General features: G+C 41.3%; 1 protein-coding gene across 3 annotated transcripts in view; it reads left to right on the top strand.

The window, feature by feature from the left end:
* The window catches only part of USP3 (ubiquitin specific peptidase 3), a 38,497-nt gene extending 16,751 nt beyond the window's left edge, over window positions 1-21,746 (top strand). For all 3 annotated transcript variants that reach the window (XM_085070892.1, XM_085070893.1, XM_085070895.1), the window contains exons 3-15: window positions 855-986; window positions 6,469-6,552; window positions 8,192-8,273; window positions 10,448-10,530; window positions 11,099-11,212; window positions 11,852-11,965; window positions 16,005-16,151; window positions 18,071-18,177; window positions 18,345-18,425; window positions 19,086-19,204; window positions 19,359-19,472; window positions 19,591-19,658; window positions 20,938-21,746. In XM_085070892.1, coding sequence (XP_084927018.1) covers window positions 855-986; window positions 6,469-6,552; window positions 8,192-8,273; window positions 10,448-10,530; window positions 11,099-11,212; window positions 11,852-11,965; window positions 16,005-16,151; window positions 18,071-18,177; window positions 18,345-18,425; window positions 19,086-19,204; window positions 19,359-19,472; window positions 19,591-19,658; window positions 20,938-21,103 — 1,411 coding nt within the window. In that variant the 3' untranslated portion in view covers window positions 21,104-21,746. The remainder of the gene's footprint in view (window positions 1-854; window positions 987-6,468; window positions 6,553-8,191; window positions 8,274-10,447; window positions 10,531-11,098; window positions 11,213-11,851; window positions 11,966-16,004; window positions 16,152-18,070; window positions 18,178-18,344; window positions 18,426-19,085; window positions 19,205-19,358; window positions 19,473-19,590; window positions 19,659-20,937) is intronic.
* The last annotated feature ends 402 nt before the right edge of the window (window positions 21,747-22,148 follow it).

The raw sequence follows: 22,148 nt of genomic DNA on the forward strand, positions 1-22,148 counted from the left end.
GAGAGCTAAGAGAGGGGGAGATACTTAATGGTATGTGATGGTGTGAAATAAATAATTGGAATATTTTAATTGTAGCTAATCTTAAAAAATATTGCTGTCCACATATGCCCTTTATTGTGTGCAGTTCGTAGACATTGAGTCAGTTATTTATGCAGTTTGTTTTGTCTTTCTGAACTGCTCCCATCCTGAGAATGGAAAATAATTGAATGAGAAGAATTAATATACCTTCAGGCTCTTGTGTTAGTAATGACACTTTTTTGTTAAATTTTGTTAAATTAAAGATGCTTAATTTTCGATATATCAAACTTTGAGCATGAAACTGCTCATTGTGCCAGCAGAAGAGCTGTGGGATTTTAGATTTCTTTTTCACTTATGTAACCACAAGCTCCAGAGCCCTTCAAGTTCATGAACTCGCTGACTGACGTTAAATCATGCAGCAGAATGGGAAAGCTGAAAATTGGGGTCAGCATGTTGTTCAAGTGATCCCAAACACAAGGGCTGGGTGGAAAAAATACAGAGCTGTAAGAAGAGTATATGAGAAAGCAGTGTGGAGAATTAACTGCACTACAGGTATGGAAAAAGGGAGCTCAGGATTTTCTCAGTTGTGGAAGTGCATTCATCTGTTAAGAGCACAGGTCCTGGGATTTGGCACGAGAAGATGGAGGGGCTGATTTGGACCACATGAGAGAGTAGAGAGGGAAAAGGTTGGTAAATTTAACCAGTGTTTTTGCACAAGTGAATTGCCTTCTTTAATACCTGTGTAAATATTAGGTGCCTTTTTTATTTCTATTTTTTCAATGAATGTTGATTAGCTGTTTAGAAGTATAAACTTCTTTCTTTTTCATTTATTTTAGATATGTGAATGGCCATGCAAAAAAGCATTACGAAGATGCACAGATTCCTATGACCAATCATAAGAAAACAGAAAAACAGGAAAAAGTTCAGCATACTGTGTGTATGGATTGCAGTAGTTACAGTACATACTGGTAAGAGTTTAAACATTGTAATTTGACAATTTTTTATATACTAGAAGGTGAAAATGTCAGATTCTTGTGCAGTATTATGTTACCCACCTTTCTGACCATTTCATATTTTGATTTTTAGACCTGTCTTTTGAAAACACTCTGCTTTTGCCTATGTATTATAGCACTGGCTGTGGCTAAACTTCCACATGTCAAATCACTTAAACAGCAGAAACTTTTTGAAATAAGTGCTATGTGGTTTGGAGTTGCTTCACTTTACTTTGTGGTATGTGGAGACCCAAACCTTTTAACTGCAGAAGCTGTTTGGTTGTAGTTACTTCTTCCATCAAATTGGTGAGCCTTTCACATATCCTTTATTTGTCAGAATTTAGAAAGTAAAGTAATACACTGTAGTTCCTGCCCAACAGATCTGAATTTGTGTTTGTGTGTAACTTTTGTGAGATTGTGGGAAAGTGATGGATCCTGTTGGGAAGCAGCATCAAGTCTCTGGCAGGAGTGAGCAGAAGAATCAGAAATGTTTCTTTGAACAGCAGAATGGCCTGGGCTGATTAGTTCTGTGGGGTCCTTGGAGTGTGATTAGCACCGTTTAGGGAGACTTAATATTGATGCTGCTGATGTTGGATTCTGCATTTCCCTTGTTCCCTAAAGAGTGGGAGTCAATGGAAAGCTCTGCTTTCTGCATTTAGCATCCCCAGTCCTCTTCCCCCTTACGCACAGCTGTTGACAGGTGCTTCCCCATTTGCAGGTGCAGTGTGGCAATGCAGGATTTGAGCAGTGTAAATCTCAGGGAAATCCCTGTTATGGTCTTGTAAAGTTACTGGGTACGTAGCTCCTCTAGGCATTTTGTTGAAATAATTGGGTGTCTTTTGGGTGCTTCATCAGGGAAGAATGTGTTTGTTGAAGTTTGAGTATGCAGTTTTATGAGGAATGCTTTTGTAACAAATATTTTTATCTCCTGCAAGTAAAATCACAGTTAAGTGATTTCACCTAAAGAAAAGTTGTTTGGAGCAACTCAAAAGCTGTTCAGATGGTGCAAGCAGCTGTAGGCATTTAAACATAGAAGAAAGGTTTGAGTAGCTTTGTGATGTAGGGGAATTTTGCTTTTATTTGCATTTTATTTAAATGACCAGCATTTTATCTGCTCCTATGTGAAAACCTGAGAAAACAGACGAGTTTTCTAAGGGATACATGTGCACGGGTTACCAGCACTGGAACAGCTGTGGGAAGCTAATTTCACTTTCCCGATTAATACTGGTAGCAACTGAGTTCTATGTTGTGGCTTTTTGTTTTGTTTGAATTATGCTCTGTCTTCTAGTGATTCTGAAGGTAATAATCTGTGGAGCAATTTTGGCAGGGTGTTTGAAGTCTTGATTATATCTCCATTATGACAAATAGTGTCCCAACTTGCTGAGGCTTGATGAGTTACAGCAGCAAGTCTGAGCACCCTGCTGACCTTATCCCCAGCCCTGTGTGGGCACTGCAAATACCAGCAGCCAGACTGGGGGCTGTGGGATCTGTTTCTGGACCCAGCTGTGCTGGTGAGGGCCAGGCAGCCCTGCACCTGGGGAGGTACAAGTTTGTGGTGGCACAGAAGGGAAGCAGTTCAGCATGTGATGCCTTTTCTGCTGTAGTGAGGGCTGAGTCATCTGTGGATGAACTGGAACTAATTGCAGCCAGCTTTGCCTTGGGGAGTTCCTGTTGTGGGTAATTCACCAGCAAATTATAACTCCTGTGCTAATGTGAAGCTGAAGAGGTTTCAAAAGCAGTTTATCTTTGCTTTCATTTAGGATATTTCAGGTTTTTCCCACATGATAATCAGAAAAAGATACTTGAATTTGCTACTGCACCCGATTGAAATGAGCATGGAAGTGTAAAGATGAAGCAGAAGGCATTCAGATCAGCTGCTGCCCCTCTATTCTGGCCTGTACTGTGGAGGCTGCTCTCCAATGGTGCTGCCAGCTAAAGCAAATAGTTGGGTAAAGTTGAGACATAATTAGCTATTGTGGAGAGTGAATTTGAAAAGGCTATTTGCTCGCTTCATTGTAGACATGAATCCAGTAGACACTGCTAAGTTTATGGCACGGTGGTTCTTTTAAGTGAACTTCTATGTAAAGATGAATATTTTATGCTACCAGTGTGGGCTGCCTCAATAATTTCAGAATCAAGAAAATGCCATCCTAAGACTTCATTGGATTTTACTCCTGCTGTAGGAATAATGAAGATATATTTTGATGCAGTGCTGGCTTTTATATTTTTATTTGGAATTCTGTTTACTGCACAAAGTTGAGTAGAATACTCTTACTCCATTTTTATCCTATAGATCCTGATTTACTGTGTTCTCTGGCTTGCATAATAATAACAGTGAGTGGGCCTGTATGGGCTAAGAGGGCAGCATTTGGATCCTTTGCCTTCCTTTGGTCATGTCATAACTTGTCATGCAATCTTTCCAGACAGTTTTGTTGTTTGTTTACTCTGTCCTCCTATTCAAGTGCTCAGTCTTCACAGTGGAAAAGTTTGAGAGAAGGTTAATATTTTATTTATTGTGAGAGTACAATTCTTGTCTTGATTCTTTGGTCACTTTTGAGACAATAGATGCAATACTAAACCCTCAGGCTAAATTACATTTGAGACCTTAACTGCTGAGAAAGAGAGTCCTAAATTCCACTTTTTGGAGGTAATCAGCCTTTCAGTTAGTTCTAAAGTGCTACACACAAAGAGTTTAGAAGAAATACAGATCTTTTTTGTCTTCAGACTATCATAGGATGCTTTCTCCTGCTGTGTTAGTTGATTTTTTTGTGCACAAGAAGTAAAATGATATGTCTAAGAACCCTGCTTTCCTGAAAGAGGACTCTTGTAAATTGGTTTTCTCTGTGCTAGTGCACAGACAGTTGGCATAGAAGAAGAAAGGCTGCCCTGTTTATATATTTGCATAATATGTTTCCTGTGTTCATTTAATCCCAGACACAGTTTGCAGGTCAGATTTCTCACCCATTACCCTCCTTGTTATCCCTTAAAGGGGCATGGTCGTGTCAGGGGTGTGTGTGTGTGCTCCTGCCTGGTGTAAAAATAACCAACTGTCAAGGACTTGGGAAAATTCTTTTTTTAGTCTTTGTGAGGATACTTCAGTTTAAAAAACAAACCAGACTTACTGTACTAGCTTATGAGCATTGGAAAATGAGATTGCTTAGTACTGTTATTTTGCATTCTTCAGTCAGTGAAAATAAAAAAAGGTAAAAAGCCTTTATCCAGACAGTAAAACTTGAGCTCTTTGTTTATTCATATAAGGTGTTGGCATAACTAAGTAAACTTGGGTTTTGTTAATTTTTCCTATCCTTCAAATTCTTCAAATCTAGTCAGGGCTTTTAAACACAGCATGGAGTTGTGTCCCCTGCTAAGCACTGTACCAGCACTAAGCACTCTGTTCCCAGAGCAGTGCATACATTCACTGGCTTGTTGCCATTTTAGAAGCAAATGAGGCCAGCAGAGACCAGGCCTTGGAGGTAGCAGAGGTACTAAAAGTAGAGTGTATAGAGGAAAATACCATGCTAAGCTGTATAAGGGATGCTCTGCAAGGTATAGAATTTGTTCTGTGCCGTTGCTGTTAGAGCATATTGTAGAGCTGCTGTATGCAAAAAAGGTGCTTGTTTATTTGTGATAATCCTGAGGATCACAAATGAAGCATCTATTTTGAATGCCAGCTTCACATATAGGATGTAATTTCTCAGTGGTTTATCCATAAGGTGTGTGGGCTTAGCAAATTTAAGTTACTGAAACATAAACTACTTCTCACTCTGTTTACCTGGCTTATCCAAAACAGATTGGTGGTAGTGCTGTTATTTCTAGTAGTAGTGCTGAGCCCTCAGTGTTGCAAAAGAAGGTGGTTTGAAAAACCTGCCCATTAAAAAGAAAAGTGGAAGGAGTTTGTCTTGATTCTAAGTGAATCTTACCATTACTTTTTCCACTGTTGGAAGGACCTTGACATTTACTGATGTATTTGGTTTTGTTCTGACATCTTGGGGAAAGTGCGAGACTGGTATGTGAAAATAAGGTTAATGTGATCTTCAGGGCATGGGACCAATTAAATCATCTTTCATCAATGAGTTCTCATGGAGGCTCTCAGTGAGCTTGTATCTGCTTCCATTCCCTGCCTGATCAGCACTAGCAGCAGTGTGGCTGTGCTGGTGCACCCAAGTACCCCTGCTCGGGAGGAGTCACAGCTGGCTGAGCTCACTTGTTCTGATCATTGCCCTTGGAGTGTGGTGTCCTGTGGGAGTGGCAAATACAGGAGCACCTCATGTAGGTGGCTGGAAAAGCTGACAAAAGGACTAAGAGATGGCTGAAAAACAAGCACATAAACAGACTTCTTGCTCCTCCCCAACTCACTTGGTCTGTGGCCATCTTTAAAGGTGTAAAAAAATCCATTACTGGTAATCTTACTAATTTCTAGATCTTGCTTAAGCACCCATAACTGCTGTGTGCATTGTTTGGATGTCTTGAGAGTAGTATTAATTTCTCCTTTTAGAGGCAAAAATCAGAGGTCCTGAACAGACTGATCTTAGGGTCTCCATTCAGTGGCAAGGACCTTTACTTTCTCAACTCTGTAGCATTTTCAAGAACGTAGTGTTTGAACTAACACTGGCAATGCTGCACATTTATGCAACAAAGAGTGTTGTGAATTCTAGTTGTGCCTGAAGTCAGTAGCTTCATTAAATTAGGAAGCAAGTGTGGATCTGCTCCAGCAGAGGAGTAGCCCGAGGTGATGATGATGTATTTTGCATTTGAGTCACTCTTGTGCCAAAGGGAAAGGAGAGACGTAGCTACAGTTCTGATATTAAATATATCCAAAGTTAGTTTTCCTCACAGGACATGTTTAGTCGCCTGCCAGAATTTGAAGCTGTAATTTGACACTTCACAGTATGCACAGAAACTGATGAGTGATGGAGTGATATTTGTGGTTAAGCACGAGGTGCAAGTTGCCACAGACTTCTGGCCTGACTTTGGAAAACTCAAGTGATCTCTTAGTCCATCTTCCCTGGTGTTTTTTCCATAGCACAAACTTCTATGTTGTGTGTGTATCTGTTCAGCACTTCAGGTTTCAGTTATAACTTTACAATGTTAAAATAGTTTAAAAATTATTAAAACATTTGTATTCTGTATACCAGGTGTCAGTTGGTCTTTTTGGATAAATCTGTGGATAGACTGCTGAGTCTGCTTTTGGTTACACTGTTTGAGTTTTTGTTGAACAGGAATTCTGCCTTGGGCCAGGCAGTACATCATGCTTCTGATTTCTAAAAAGTAACTAAACTAGAAGAAAACCCATGTAGTGAGATGGTGCCTGTACCCCCTCTTGCTGGAGGAGTGTTGTGCTCCCCAGTTCTCATAATCTTTCACTGGATCCCTTTGGTGCCTCCCACATGTAGGCTTGTGTGGTTAGATCTGCTTCCCTGAGGTGCTTTGCATATTCTGATAAATGTGTTTCTTGCAGTTATCGCTGTGATGACTTTGTAGTCAATGATACCAAGCTGGGCCTGGTACAGAAGGTCAGAGAGCACCTACAGAACTTGGAAAAGTGAGTAGTTTGTTTGCATCCAGACTGCCTTGGGCAGACTTGTAATACTGTGTTATTTAAGTGGTATTTGTTTCATATGTGCCTATGTATGTAATTATGTGTATCTTGATCCTGCTGTGTGTCTGACACTGTGTTTTAATAATCTTTTCATCACTGAGAAGCAGAGGTGCAGAACAAATGGATTTGCCTGATCTCGTATGTCTTGTTTCTTATACACTGAATCTTGCAGAAGCAGCATATGATGCTGCAGGAATTTAGATGTCAATTAACTCCCTTTCTACCTAAACAATAATTACTGTCTTTTTCCATAAACATGGGAGAGATTTTTCAGAACAAAACGTGTTGTCATAGCTTTGTCAAAAAAAAAAAAGAGTAAGTTGTTTTTTTTTTTTAAATTAGACAAATTGGAGCAAAAATGCAGGTTGGTACCTCTTATTAATTGCATAGTTTGATTTGCTAGCAGAAAGATTAAGAAGGCTCACAAACTTGGAACTGTACAGAAGACACATTGTTTCCTTTGCTTCTGTCTGGTGCTGTTCCACTGGAAAGCAGCTATTCTGATGGGGTGATGTATGTGCTGTGCCAGTCCTAGAGAGCAAAGAGTGCTTGCAGAATTTGCCTGAAAATCTTACATAATGCCAAGCAGAAATAAGTGTGCATTCAGTGTTTCCAAATACATCTGAATGTTCCAGATTTCAAACAGGGCTCCTGCTAAGAAATTGCTTTCATTTGGGGAAATGTCTGCATCCTCCCTGATTTAAGTGTAGTGATTGCTTGGTAGATTATACTAATGTTTTAGTAATTTTCCATTCTCTTTTGAGGCCTTGTCAGGTACATAATGAGATGTAAAGATGTTTAAGCATAATAAGAAGTGCACAGTAGTATTTTGGAAATGTCCAGGAGAGCCAACTTTTTGGGAGGTAAATGAGGTGCAGGCCTCCATTCTGTGTAATGACAGCTTTTTAATGTTTGGAGGGCTTTTTAATTAAAAAAAAAAAAAAAGGAAAAGAAAAAAAGCTCACCAACCAAAACCCCAAACCCTGAAACAAGCTATGATTTCTTGCTAATTTAATAGTGAAATCATCAATTGGTTTAATTGAGGGGCCATTAATTTCCATGGATGTGCAGAAGAATAAGTGATTATTTTTGTAACTTAGAATTACGCAAGTGTTACAATTTCATGTATTTTTAAGTAAGAGAAGTCAGCTATAATGCACAAGTGCTAACATTCCATATATTTCTGGTTTTTGGTAACTTAACTTCATCCTCATTTTTTTGAAATTCTATTCTTAAAGGCTGAGATGATTCTTCTGACAGAAGTATTTTATTTCTTTGACCTAGGACAAAGATCAATATTTTAGATGACAAGTAGCTGCTAATAAAGGCACTCTTGAGGGCTCACATCCCTGGGCAGAAAGTCCTGCATGAACTCCCTAGTGGGCTTTGGGCTGTGCCCTGAGGGAGCTGCAGCCCATATTCACACTGAAGAGCTCATGCAGCAATGGGAGCCTGTTTGCTGTCAGTGACAACTGGTGACAGATGGAATCACTGTGTTAAACATGACTTGATTATCTCTGCTCCATTCCACACAATCCTTTGTTTTTGTGGTAAATAACCTCTTTTAATTGCTTTCCAACAGTTCAGCCTTTACATCAGACAGACATAGGAAAAGAAAACTATTGGAAAACTCATCTCTGAACAGCAAGTTATTGAAAGTAAATGTAAGTACAACAGATCTGGTACGGCAAGTTTAAGGGGTTTTTGTAAACCTGCTGAGGTTTATAGTTGGCCTAGACCCAGTTTCTGCTTGGTGTACTTTGTTTAGCATCTTCTGGCCACACACCTAGAAAAGCCCCTTCACACACAAGCATGTTTGATATTCTGCTGCGTTTCTGTTGATGGAGGCTGTGAGCTTCCCTGGGCTTAAGAAGGGTTTCATGTCAAGATGGAGCTTTTCTTTTCTGAGCAGGCAAAGGGCTTTTTCTGGTTTTGGGGCTTTTTTACATCCCCTAGGTGAAGAAGGCAAAGAAGGAGATGCATTCTGTTGAGGAGAGGCTAAGAGTAATTGTTAGGAAAAAGTGAAAAATATTACCAGTTTTTTAAAAGAGCTTAGTAAAACTTGCTTTCAAGAGGAACTATGGACTATTTGTAAGCTTTCCTTCTCATTTCATCTTCCTGCTATTTTAACTTCAGATCTGCAGAATAGCACCCAGGAGAGGAGGGTCCAGCCCTGGCTAGATGGCTGAAGGGTTGCATAGTTTCTTCCAGAAAAAGAATGTCCCAAATCAAATGTCTCCACATTTGATCAAAACAAATCAAATGTTTTCCACAGATTGGATTAAGGGAGTTTCTAATTTTCATAATTTCTCCCAGATTGTGAGGGTGGAGATGGGGAGATACTGGCCCAGCTGTATTCAACTTCTTCATTTTGACCCTTGGGAAAAGGAGGGAGAGGTGGAGTAGAGCTCTTGGGCTGTGGGACAGCAGTGTCACCAAAGGAGCTAGAGCAGCAGCTCCTTCCACCAGAGAAACAACTGCCCAAGAGGATGTGAGTGGGAATAAGAGTCTGGGGTAGAGCAGAGCAGTTAGTTGCTGTTTGGTAGTCTGGAGGGGTTTAGTTACTTTAAAAAATGCACTACTACAATCAATTCAGGGTTGTCTGAATGTGCTTCCTGTACTGTCCCAATCTTGCAGAGATTGAGGAAGTCTGAGAGAAATAGTGGGGCTTTCTTGCTGTGGCAGTACACAGCATCATTGTCTGCAAAACTCACAGCCAGTAAAAACCAGAAAGAAAATGCTAGGCAACGTTTAGATACAGAGAAGACAGAATTAGAAAGCATGAGCTAAATGCTGCTTTTATTCTTCTTACTGTTTAGTCAGTTTTATTAATACTTCAATATTGCCTCTAACAGCAGATTATCTTTTTATTGTTGACATGCTGAATCCTTATCTAGAACTGCAGGGACACTGTTGTGTGCATTGGTGTTGTGCTGTTGCACTTGGGGCAAGAGTGAGAAAAGAATATGCTCAGGACACTGTGGTGTTTGCACTTTGAGATACTAAAAGATAGGATAGCTTTTAAATTGTGTTAGAACAATGAAGAATGCCCAAAAATTTGATGAACGTCCAGTGTGATATTTTGTAGACAATGGATTGTGTCCAAGTGTTGCAGATTCTAGAATCATAAATACAATATTGTCCACATTTCTCTTCCTTTTCCTCCCCACCCACCCTGAAGATAATTTGACAAAAAGCAAGCTCATCTGTGGATTCATTGTTCTAGGCTGTAAATGGTGTATATTTTGCTTCTCTTTGTTCAACACTTTGCTTTTTCTTTGCGCAGTCTAACTTGACTGTTCGTTTCCCAAATAAATGCTGTTGTCTTGTCTTTCAAAAACCCTTCTGGCCACCACAAAACCCCACTGAGACTCAGACTAGTGCTGGTGACTTAAAAACAACCTGGCGGTGGCCACACTGTGCATATTAGACATGGGAATAGATGGATGAGGATTGCTATGTTCATTTTTCAAAGGCACTGTAGGGAAATTGCTGGAGTGTGCATATTTAACATATATACACACAAGTCCTTTACAATGAGATTACTCTGCACTCTCCTTTGCAATGATTACTCTGTGCTGTCCTATTCTAGATTTATTTGCACAGGAAAAGGTGGTATAGTTTTCTGTTGACAGGGATGAGTAAGAAACAATTTTCATGTCAAGATGGAGCTTCAAGGCAGTTAGAGCTGCTGAGGTGGCTGCTTTGGCTTTGTCACTGCACACACAGTGTAGTTACTGTTCAAACCTGTGCTAATCCAACAGCGATGACTCTGGAGGAAGGGCAAGTGGTGGAGCAATGCTAAATGTTTCTTTAACTTACCTGTTCTCATTTGCAGGGAAGCACCACTGCCCTTTGTGCCACAGGCCTTCGGAACCTGGGGAACACTTGTTTCATGAATGCAATCCTTCAGTCGCTCAGGTACCTTCCCAGCTTTCCCACACCTCTCAGGGGGCTTGTGTGCTGGAGCATTGGGCAGGTGAATTTGGTAGCTTCCCACTGGACAAAATGTACCTGGATTTGGAGAAGTGGGTGTGTGTGGGTTGATGAAGTTGTGTTTCATGGTGTGAGGCACATCCTGTGGTGCAGAGTTCCAGAGCAAACCTGCTGTGTCCTGGGCAGAACAGGAGGCTGCTCCTTCACTGCCAAGGCCGGTGAAATATGCTGAGCTAACTTCCTCAGCAGATGCAGTCTGGATTGTTAGGAAATGATAGCTCAGTCTGGCAGGGTGTCTCTTAGTCAAAGCAGAGCCTAAATGTAATTATTTTAGGAAGCTGAGATGACAATGATATTCACAGATCTGCTCATTTACTTACAGTAGATGAACATTTGCTACAGTATTTCTTGTCTTTTGAACTGTTTGTGATTGCCATCATCTATCACTGCATGAAGTGGTGTTTGTGCATTTCAAAGAACAAGTTCCAGAATACATAATATTCGCCTTTTTCTCTGCCCTTTAAAGATTTCATTCCTATTTCCTTTTTCCTAGTAACATTCAACAGTTCTGCTGTTACTTCAAAGAGTTGCCTGCGGTGGAGCTGAGGAATGGGAAGACGGCAGGGCGGCGAACTTACCACACCAGGAGCCAGGGGGATAACAATGTGTAAGCTGTGTGTGCCTTGGGAGCTCTGAGCTGTGCAGGAAACAGCAAATGTGGGCTGCTGGGGCCACTGTACACTTTTGATGTTGCACAGTTCCCAGAGGACAGAGTCACAGAAGAACAGTTGTCTACAAAGAAAGAAACTCGTATCCCTTGCAGTTTGCTGGTACAGGTCTGGTGCTGCAGGGATAGGCAGTCAGATACATTGGGTAGTGCTGGAGTGTAAAATGTTAAATAATGCTAAGAAGTCCTATTTATATGTGCTGCAGACTGAATTGCAGCTAAAACAGGGTCATGGGGATGTGACCTCAAGTCAATATACTACTACTGCTACAAAAAAAGTAGGAGTAAGTGATTCATGATCTGTAGGTTGAGCAGATGTTAAAGGGATGATGTTAGCAGAGTCTGCACTAAAATGGCAGACAGTGGATATTTGTTCAGGTGAGTCCTGAACATCTGAAATGTAATTTTCCTAGGCTGTGTGTCTCTTCAACATTATGGGTAGGATTTTGGAAAGGATGTTTACCCATTTGTTACAGTCTTAACCAAGCTAATTTCTGATACTTGTACCATTGAACAAGTAAACCTCTAAGGGTTATAACACAAACCCCCATTAAACACCAGCTTTTACTTCTTTTGCAGTTCACTTGTGGAAGAATTCAGAAAGACACTCTGTGCTTTGTGGCAAGGAAGCCAAACTGCATTTAGTCCAGAGTCTTTATTTTACGTTGTTTGGAAAATAATGCCAAATTTTAGGTAAGTTTTAAAAAAAAATAACATTCTTGATTGCAACCACACATTGCTGGTGTCCTACCCTAAAATAGGCTGTGTCCACAGGATTTGCTCTGTGCAGCTTTCCAGATGCCTACAAATGTGCTTTGAAAAGGATCTTTGCTTTGATCAGCAGTTTCGTGTTCATCAGTAGTGCTTGCTTTTTCCTTCTGCCCGTCTACCACCCGTAGCAGTGTCAGACAGGACAGGTATCACACGTGAGGAACAGTGGTAGTTGTACCTTTGAGCCAGTGCTGCAAAAGGATCAAGCTATTGACTGGTAGGTAAGTGCCAAGTGCATGGTGTTGACAGAACCCAGGCTTGGGCACAAAAAGAAAGTGATGTAGTCAGACTGAAAAAGATACAGCACCTACAGGCCTAAACACAGACATACTGGCTGAAACTTCCTTGATTCTCTTGAAATATGTAGTCACCAGCTGGACATGAAATAAGGGCTATAAGAGAAAAATCTTGTGCATAATAAGCATTTTTGGCCCATACTGACAAAATAGACAATAAAGAGAAAGGGAAAAAAGGTTACCCAAGTAAACCCAAGTATCATTCCTCTCCAAGGTCTCCCTGTCCTGGCCCCTGAACCTCTTTCAAAGGAGCACTGAAACCTGTTAGGATATATTTTGATGAAGGTAAGTTGCTCCATGTTCTAAGATAGTAAAGATGTTCTGTTATCTGTTATATCTCCAGCAGTGCTGAAAAGATGCTGTGAACACATCTGCTTAATGAGTAACCCAAGCAACACAAATCTGTTTATTCTGGTCTTCACACTGCCAGTTATGTTTCACTTGGCTTACGAGAATCAAGGAAGTTTAATACCAGTAGTTGCAAGCAGTGACCAAAACATTATAGGCAAACAAACATCATCCTTAATGTCTGTGACCAGTTTCCCTTTTAGTCTTCCCCATAATTCTTGTTAGATCAAGTGAGGAACCTGTTCATTGAAGTTCCTCAAGCAGATTTTCAGCACTGTGGATTCTATCACAGCTCTTAAAAGAAAAGGTGCTGTTTGTTGGGGATCTCCTTCTTCCCTTTTTCTACCCAGTTTTCTGGGAGCATGTCCATGATTAATGGATAAGGGAACTCATAAAATCAAGTGGAGAAATATAGTCAGCTGCTTTTAGCAGGTCCCCACTCCCACACCATCCAGGGAGAAAAATCTTAATTTGTTCAGTGCTTAATTGAACCTTGTAAAAGCTAATGATGCTGAAATTCCAGTTCTGTCTTGGGTGCTCCCTGGGAGATGGGGAGAAGGTGGTGGAGGGATGGACGTGTGAAAGAAAGATGGAGCCAGCAGCCTGTTAGCAGCACAGCAGCCACTTTGGGGTGTGCTTGTGGAGCCTGAGGTGGGGCAGGGGAGGAGCAGCTGGGAATGGGTTCAGTTGTTTTAGTCCAAAGAGATTTTGGTTGTTAAAGTGACGGACTGCAAGTTCTGCCCTCCCTAAGGAGGGTTATAGAAAAATCTGCTGCTGCTGCCCTCTGTGCCCCTCTGCCTCATTCTCTGCAGCAGGGGGTAGAGAATGCCATTTGTGGTTACTGCAGGCACAACTGCAGTGCCTCTGGGCTTTCCTGCTGCTGTGCAAGTTCTGCTCCCTGCGTGCTGTTGTGCTGCATGCCAGGGTAGTTCTGTCAGCCTCCTGCCGAGTTGCAAGATGTGTGTTTTGCTGATTTACTGCTGTATAAATAGTGTGCTCTATTTTCCTGGTAACTGGTCTTGTGTGTATCCTATCCTAGCCACTGGGAAAAAGAGTGATGGGGGTGGGCTTGAATTGAACTGCTTCAGGTGGATGGACATCAGTTTTGTTACACAAGCAGACTATCAGAGAAACTGTGCTTTTTGCTGAAGGGCTTTAACATCGTAATTTATTTTAAACACTGCATTGTCCGTATCATTGTGTCCTTTTAAAGATCTTTATCTATTTATGCTTTTTGACAAATCCAAAGAATTTTCCATCTATAGTTAGCATACTTGTATGCAAGTATAAATACATGCACCAGGAGCACAGCCAACAATGTGGAATGATTCCAAAGGTTTATTTGTTGCAGAACAAGTGTGCCAAGCTCTTTTATGAGGAGTTTCATGTTAAAAAGGTGTCTGAAGCAGAGACTTTCCATAAATTTAATCTTCAGCTGTTTAATGTGGTTGCTTATATGGTTATTGCAGAAATCTGTATTCAGTTAACTAAGCAAATCCTGTGTTACCTCAGCAACTTCAAAATCGTGCACAATTAACGTGCAGCTTTGAAGCAGAGTTTGGTTTTATTACTTTGTTTTAACAAATGTGTAATTATTTTGCAACTTTGGGAGAATAAGTCCTCTTTTTAGCTGTACAGGACTGTGGCATGTTGAAGCACAGCAGTTTTTCTCTGTGCTGGGTTTTGTTGTTAAAGGTAGGCAGTGCTGCCCATGTGTCTATGTACAGACTCCCTGATTTATAGTAAAGCTGCTGGTTTGGAAGAAAGCATTACTGTAATCCTACAAAGTGAACATTTTTATTTTTATTCTGTTATCTCCTAGCAATACTTTTGTAGGAGGTGTCTGTGTTCCTCCCTTTGCACATCAGCCTCACGTTGCATGTTTCTGTTGCACTGAGTCTGTTCTCATTTCTCTCCAACTCTGGGTACTCTGCCATGAGTCTTAGGGGATTTTCCCTCCCCTGAGCACTTGCATTAAAAAACCATTTGTTTTTCTCTCCCAAACATTCCTACCTGACAGTTATTGCCAGCACTTAGGTGGGTAGTGAGGTGGTAAAGGGGAGGCCTGATAAAGCTTGAAAGAATGGACAAGAGGAAGAGGAGAAGCCAGCTCCTACTGTGTAAGGGTTTCTGTAGCTTAGGCCTAGAAGACTTGCACATACTTATGTCAGAGTTGCACAAAGCTTTCAGTGTTTCACTGTGTATCCTTTCCTGCTTGGTCTCAGTGTGCAGCTTAATGGTAAGTGTAGAGCAGTTGTTTGTTGAATTTGATGCGTGATTTAGCTTGAATAACTTTAAAGGCATGTTTTACCCTGATGGCTTCTCTGTTTTTGGTCAAGTTTGTTAGTGGTGAAATAATAATGGTGATTGAGCAGCATTGCTGCTGATGGCACAGCACATCTGGGACTGCAGCCTTGTCCTGCCAAAGCCAAATGCTCAAGAGATGCTCTGAATAGCCTCCCATTACCTCCTTCTCCCAGAAGATGGTGTGTGAGTTATGCAGGGGAGGTGTACAACTCTCTCTGCATGGCTGTAGATCTCATCCTAGAAGGAATGGTGCTCTCGTCCTAATTACTTCAGACTTCATATTGGTGCTGAAAGATGCATTTGGAAAACCAACCTAGGGACTAAATTCCTGCCTTTGGTAAGGAGGGGAGCAAACAGACAAGCCAATGCCAGAGTGAGTGGGATCAGTGACTGAATGAGAACCACTCAGGAATACTGACTCTGCATCCTACAGGAACAGTACATTTTGCAGTGTCTTTCTCTGAAATCTTACTAGGTTTGAGATTACAATATATTGACACTAATTTGTGGCAGATTCAAAGTAGGGACAAACAGGGCCTTGTCTGAATGAGATTCAAAGCAGTTCTGCCGAGGTACCAATCAAACATCATCAGTACCAAAGGCAACAGAGGGGAAGCCACTGCTGCCATCCATTGTGTTTCAATTAACAATGACACAGGCAGGGCTGATGAGGCCAGTTAGGGTGGCAGCTCTGTTACCCTGTGTGTGAGCGCTTGGCAGGAGTCTGCTGCTCCCTGCTGTTTTCCTGTCTCAGTTGTATAACCTTAAAGGCTTTCGTGCTCTCAGAATGAGGTGTGCAGAGAACGCAAGCTGCAAAGGACCAAAATCACTTAATTTGTCTAGACCATTACCATGTTTTTCCAGAGGTGACTTGGAAAACTTTCTTGGTACCAAGCATGCATGGAAGGTCTACTCAGTATGATTAAACAGGCAAAGTTTCTTTTCCTGTGACCCTGGTGCTTGCTGTGTGTTGCCTCTAAAGCAATGTTGTTGTTTCCTTTTCTCTTAAGGGGATACCAGCAACAGGATGCCCACGAGTTCATGCGTTACCTTTTGGACCATCTACACCTGGAACTGCAGGGTGGCTTCAACGGCGTTTCACGTTCAGTAATTTTGCAAGAAAATTCTAACCTGTCTGCAAGCAACAAATGTTGCATGTAAGAAGTGGCTTTTAATTTCTTCAATGCCTTCATGCCTTTGCATGGTCTTCATGTGGTGGCTCTGAAATTTCAGATTCAGGATTCCTTATTTTAAGTTTTCTTCAGTGCCTCTATAACTTCAGGAAGTGCAAAGCTGTAGGTTATAAAGATGAGCATTCTGTAGCATCTGTGTCCTTTCAAAAGGAAGTGTCTTAGATCAGCAGTTTTCACAGGTGTGAGTGAGCATGCAGGTGAAGTTGTAAAGACATTTTAATTCATTAGTATTTCAGAATTAGACTCTGTATTATCTATACCCCATATAGAATTCTTTCTTCTCCCCAGACAATATAATTGTGTTATGGTAATAGATAGCCTGCATGCTGCAGGAGCAAAAAAGATAGCTGAAGATTTTGATATTGAAATTGTCAGGAGACCTCCTGGATTAATGACTGAGCAATGCAGTTACAGCATTTCCTGCAGATGATCTTGCTATACTTATGTATCACTTGACAGTTACAATTGGTGCCTTTTTTTCTGCATAATACTGTTTTTTATGCTACTGTGTACCTTGAAACAGGTGTAATTTGTGTGTTTCACTCCTTTCTGTACTTCTCAAAGTAGTGCTGTTTCTGAACTCTGTCCCAGCTCTGTCTTCTCTCAGATTCAAACTCTCACAGAGAGAAAACCTTTTATTTGCTTCAGGAAGGAAAGTTAAGTCAGATCAGTCTGCACATTTGGTCCCCAAGTCCTTGACTTCCTACAGAAAATTTAAATTCACGTTGTCCCTTCTGTACTGATGAGGACAGAGTATGTAAGCCTGAGATTCAGGGTTTTATAGATGTTTTGTTAGGGAAAGCCTGGAGTTCAGACTGTGCTCTTTATTGCATTTATGTTGTGTTGCTGATGCTTAAAAACCCCCCAGAAGAATCTCATAATATTTGTAGAATTGACATGTATTTGAAATCTAAACCAATTTTGTTTTGTCAGCATTTTGAATGTCAGAATTCAAGGAGAATTTAAACTTTGTTCACCTGTGTACTGTAAATTTGTCTTGAGAAGGGCTGTTCAAATGCACAGTGAGGTGAGGTAGGCTGCCTTCTGTGGAGGTCGTGCACTTTAATGCCTACAGTAAAGTAACAAATAGGCTGTGAATGTTCTCTTCTTGTGCACCAGTCTATTTGAGGAGCTGTTTCCTCCTGTTCAGGAAGTGTTCAGATGAACTGGAAAGATGTAGGTGAAGTGCAGGTAAGGAACACAGGTTTCTGCAAGCCTTAGTGTCACTTCTGTGAGCACTAAGTAGCAAGGTCAGGAGTTATATAATAACATAATTTAAAATCTGTTTGTTTTTTTTTTTAAATTGGACTATGAGAAGCATGCCCATTACATAATCTGCTAAAAAAATCAAGTAGAAGAGTAATGAAAGCTTAGAGAACAATGCTGATACTGCATGTTGTCACGTCTGAATGCAACTTAAGCCGTCGTTGGTAGTGAAGTGCAAAAATGTGCTCAAAGAAGTCAAAAGCACATGTAACAAAGGGTGTAGAGTTAAAACAAAAAATGTTTGATCTACCTAGGAAAAAAGGATTTTTGTTTCAGATAAAGCCTTAATTACAGGGTTAAAATCCTGTAGCTGTGTGAGCATCAGGTACTGCTCCACTATAGAGATGCACCCAGCTGTACCACAACACTGGCAGTTTGAGCACCACACTTCACCCTTTCTTTAGGTCCAGGCTAAAGCAGTGGAGCCACCACACGTGTGTGATGTGCCCCTGGGCAGCTGCAGTGGGCAGTTCTGCCTGGAGCACCCATTCCCTATTGCATACAGACCATCAGCTCAGCCCAGCAGTGGGAGGTGTGAGCACCAAACATGGAACAGGTGTTGGGAATTCAGCTCAGGCTTTCTGGCTGACTGTACTTCTCTGCTGTGGTTTGTCTAGAAATGGAGCGTCTACTGTTGTCACAGCCATTTTTGGAGGCATTCTTCAAAATGAAGTCAACTGCCTAATATGTGGGACTGAATCTAGAAAGTTTGACCCATTCCTAGGTAAGTTGCCTCTTGTGTTCCAAATACCATGTGACTGAGGGCAGAAAAATGAATCTGAAGCTTGACATATTTAGATATCACATACAGACCCAGAGTTTCAGCCTGAAAAAGACCAGGCATTGTTTTATTCAGCCCTAATTTTGTTTTTCAAATCTTTGCTTTTCTAGACCTTTCGCTAGATATTCCAAGTCAGTTCAGAAATAAACGTTCTAAAAACCAAGAGAGTGGACCAATGTGCACGCTACGAGGTAAGAGTGCTTGGCTGATGAAATCATACCAGGACTGTGAGGTTTTTCTTTCTAGTTAAGAGTATTTATAATATATTTCACTGTTCCCAGCCACTCATCTGCATGGCTGCCTATGGGTATTTGCTAGGGCTCTGTCCTTGGAAGCATGAGCCGTGCCCACTGTAGTGGTGGCTCTTGGGGGTTCTGCATTTAAATTGCATCACTGCAGTCCAGCAGGTTGGGCAGCAGTGCTGTTACTGACTTTGCTTTTTACAGGGTGTTAATTTTTACAGATTAGTGAATGTACTTGCTGAAAATGAAATATTCAACAAAACCCTGTTGCTGTGTCTGTTCACTTTGTATCTAAAGCCAAACGAGCTTTAAAAGTTAAATATTCCATGTTAGGAAATAATTTGTTTGAAAGCAGTTGTGCTGAAAGTTGGATGGAATCTTGTTTGAAGGTTGGAGATTTTGTGAATGCCTGTTTTTTTTTTCTAACTACTTCCACCTGCTTTCAGGAACCTGGAAACTTGCATGTTATTGTATTAAAACATTACTACACAGCATTTTGCTGCTCAGATAGATAGAACTACAATGACTGCAGCACATGAGCACACCTCTGTTGCTGTACTTGCTGTATTTCATGTTACAAAAATCACTTGCTGTATCTGCTTCTTTCAGATTGCCTTCGCAGTTTTACAGACCTGGAAGAACTTGATGAGACAGAGCTGTATATGTGTCACAAATGCAAAAAGAAACAGAAGTCCACCAAAAAATTCTGGATTCAGAAACTACCAAAGGTTTGTATGAGCATGAGAGCTAACAGTGTGATAAAATGCCAAAGGAAATAATGGCTCAACCACCACCACCACCCCCTCCCCATGGCTATATCAGTGTCCAGCACGGAGTTCAGCCCCCTCCTCTAACACACCTTTTGGAAATGTGCCCCTGCAGGTGCTATGCTTACACTTGAAACGCTTTCACTGGACAGCATATCTGAGAAACAAGGTTGATACATATGTTGAGTTTCCCTTGCGAGGCCTAGACATGAAATGCTACTTGTTAGAGGTAAGAAGGCTTACTGACACTTCCTGCAGCAATTTGTTCCATGACATATGTCTTCAGTACAAGTTACAGTGGGTGCTGTTGAGATTTAAAGCATTTTCTGTTTTTTTTCCTACCACAGCCTGAAAACAGTGGCCCCGAGAGCTGCCTGTATGACCTCGTGGCTGTGGTTGTGCATCATGGCTCAGGGTGAGTACATGGAGCAAGCCAGTCCTGGCACACACCTTCTCCCACTGAGGTACATGCAGAGTTGATGAAGGGGTTTCTGTGCCTAGGGGATGTATTTTAACTGGGGGAAATAAGCTGTAGTTTATAAACTGGCAGGGAGCTAAGCAGAGTTAATTTAGATAGATCCTGTAGAGTCAGTCCTGTGAATGCCCCCGGGCAGCCTTTGGGGTTAATGACTGCAAGTGTGAGATGAAATGAAAATAGTCTAGTGCCTCTACAAATGAAAAGCCCTGAACCAAGAGGATGAGTCAAGGGGCCTTCTTGAAATTAATGCCTCTTTTTGAAATTCTTCCTACAAAACAGGAATATTTTTTTCCTCTTTTATTCATGTTGGAAGGTGCATTTGCATTTATGATAGAGAAGTGTGTGTGCATGCTTGAAACAACTGTAGGCCAAAGATGGGTATGGTGAAAGAGGTTCTCACCATTTCCTTTCCTGCTACAGCAGTGAAGGCTCACAGGCACACCCCAGGCCTGGCTAGTGGGCATATTTTGAAGTAAATTTAGTGGGAGTCTTTTAACTTTTCTCAGAGTAATAGCAGTAGGGACAAGACAGTATGTTCTTGTCATTTAGGCAGTCACTCCCTGGCTGTGAACTGTGAAAGGAGTTTTCTTGAAGAAATGTAACCCTATCAAAACTTTGCTGATATGTGAATTTAAGTCACAGTTCTGTCCAGAGAGCCCCTCCCTTGGCTTTGTCTAGAGGAATGGTCTGAGCTCTTGTATTTGACTACTAAAGGCAGCTCATGTAGCAACACAGTGCATCTGACTGGTGCTTCAGAGTCATAGAAAATCTCAGTGGCCAAGGAAAGAGGGCTTAGTTTTGTTGTGAGTTCTTTTGATTACATTTAGGCCACGAGAGTCTCTAGCCTGAAATGGCAAAGATGTCTGAAAATAAGAGCACAGTGAGATTTTTATAGCTAATGCTTGAATAGTAACAGATAATGGACTTGATTTGCACATAAGCAAATACAGCAGGGCAGTGTTGCAAGAAGCACTGTTTGCACAAAAGCTACAGGTTTTTATATAAAAGCCCCTTTAACTCATCCCAGCAAGTACTTTACGTAATGTAAAACTTGAATTTGGAGAACTTTGAGCCCTGCTGCTCAAGAAGGGAAGCATCTGCTGTGGAGGGCTGAGCGCTCTCCTTGCTCAGGCTGCTGGCAGTGCCTCAGCCCCGAGGGAAGGTGCGTGAGGGAGGTGTGTGTCCCTGACTACTGTCCCTGTGCCCTGCCCCACAGCGTTGGCTCAGGCCACTACACGGCGTACGCGGCGCACGAGGGCCGCTGGTTCCACTTCAACGACAGTACTGTAACCCTGACCGACGAGGAGACCGTGGGCAAAGCCAAGGCCTACATCCTCTTCTACGTGGAGCGGCAAGCCAAGCCCGGAGCAGAGAAACTTTAATACCTCCTTTGCATTCTTACTTATCAAGTCCACCGGACAAACATTTCCATTTTTCCATAAATACTTGATCCAAGACTTATTAATTTCATTGTGCACTTTTCAATTTCCTCTTGTGGGTTTAGTTTTGTTGTGTCAATGGTAGCATTCGACTTACTGAACTTGGACACAAACTAACTTTTTTTTTTTTTAGTTATACCAGAAAACCTCAGCAGATTTTGATTTGCTGCTTTAGTTGTGATAACTCAATTTTTATATATATAGTTTCATGAAATAGTTATTTGACTTTTTTATATTAATGTTTTCAGTTCTCACTTTCTAAAGGCACATTTACATCCAAGAAACTTTCTGTCCTCCTTACAAGCAAGATAAATGTGCTTCTGATCCTGAAGAGCAATACCACTTTGTGCTGTTCTCAGTGCTGTTATGTAGATACGATTTAATCTCTTTAAATCAAGAAATTGTTTGCACGTGCTGTTTTCTCTCGTGCAAGAAACTTAAACAGTGACCTCTGACCAATCATTCTTTGTCTGCGGAAGAGAGGCAATATGGCATCATTAAATAGACCAGGTAATTGCTGCTATATTGGTGTGTATTCAGGCTGCTGACTTTCAGGAATCGTAAATAAACAGTTGGTTCAATTGTATCAATACTGCAATTTAATTCAAGTATTACTCAGATGTGCTCTGCCCCCCACCCCCCTTCAAATTTAAAACAATCTTAAAATTACTTGTCTAAATTATGTTGATTTATGTTTTTTTAACTGGACCTGAATTGCATTAGACATTTCCTGGTTTAGGCTGTCATCCTAAAATTTGATCATAAACACTTACTTGTTTGAAAATTTGGGAGACGTCCTGGTTGTAGAATCCCAAGTAGAATCCCCCTTTGGTGCTGGTGGGAATTGGGAGTACAGCCCCTAAGGGTTGGGGATTGTGAGGACAGGCTTGGGCCTGCAGTTCAGCTGGAAGCAGGAGGAGGCTGATGGTGTGCTTTGCATGGAGCTGTTCTGTCAGGTCAAATGCAAACTCCATGGAGGATGCTCAGT

The sequence above is a fragment of the Lichenostomus cassidix genome, chromosome 10 (genome assembly GCF_008360975.1).
Source record: "Lichenostomus cassidix isolate B80296 chromosome 10, HeHo_3.0, whole genome shotgun sequence".
Classification (NCBI taxonomy): Eukaryota; Metazoa; Chordata; class Aves; order Passeriformes; family Meliphagidae; genus Lichenostomus; species Lichenostomus cassidix.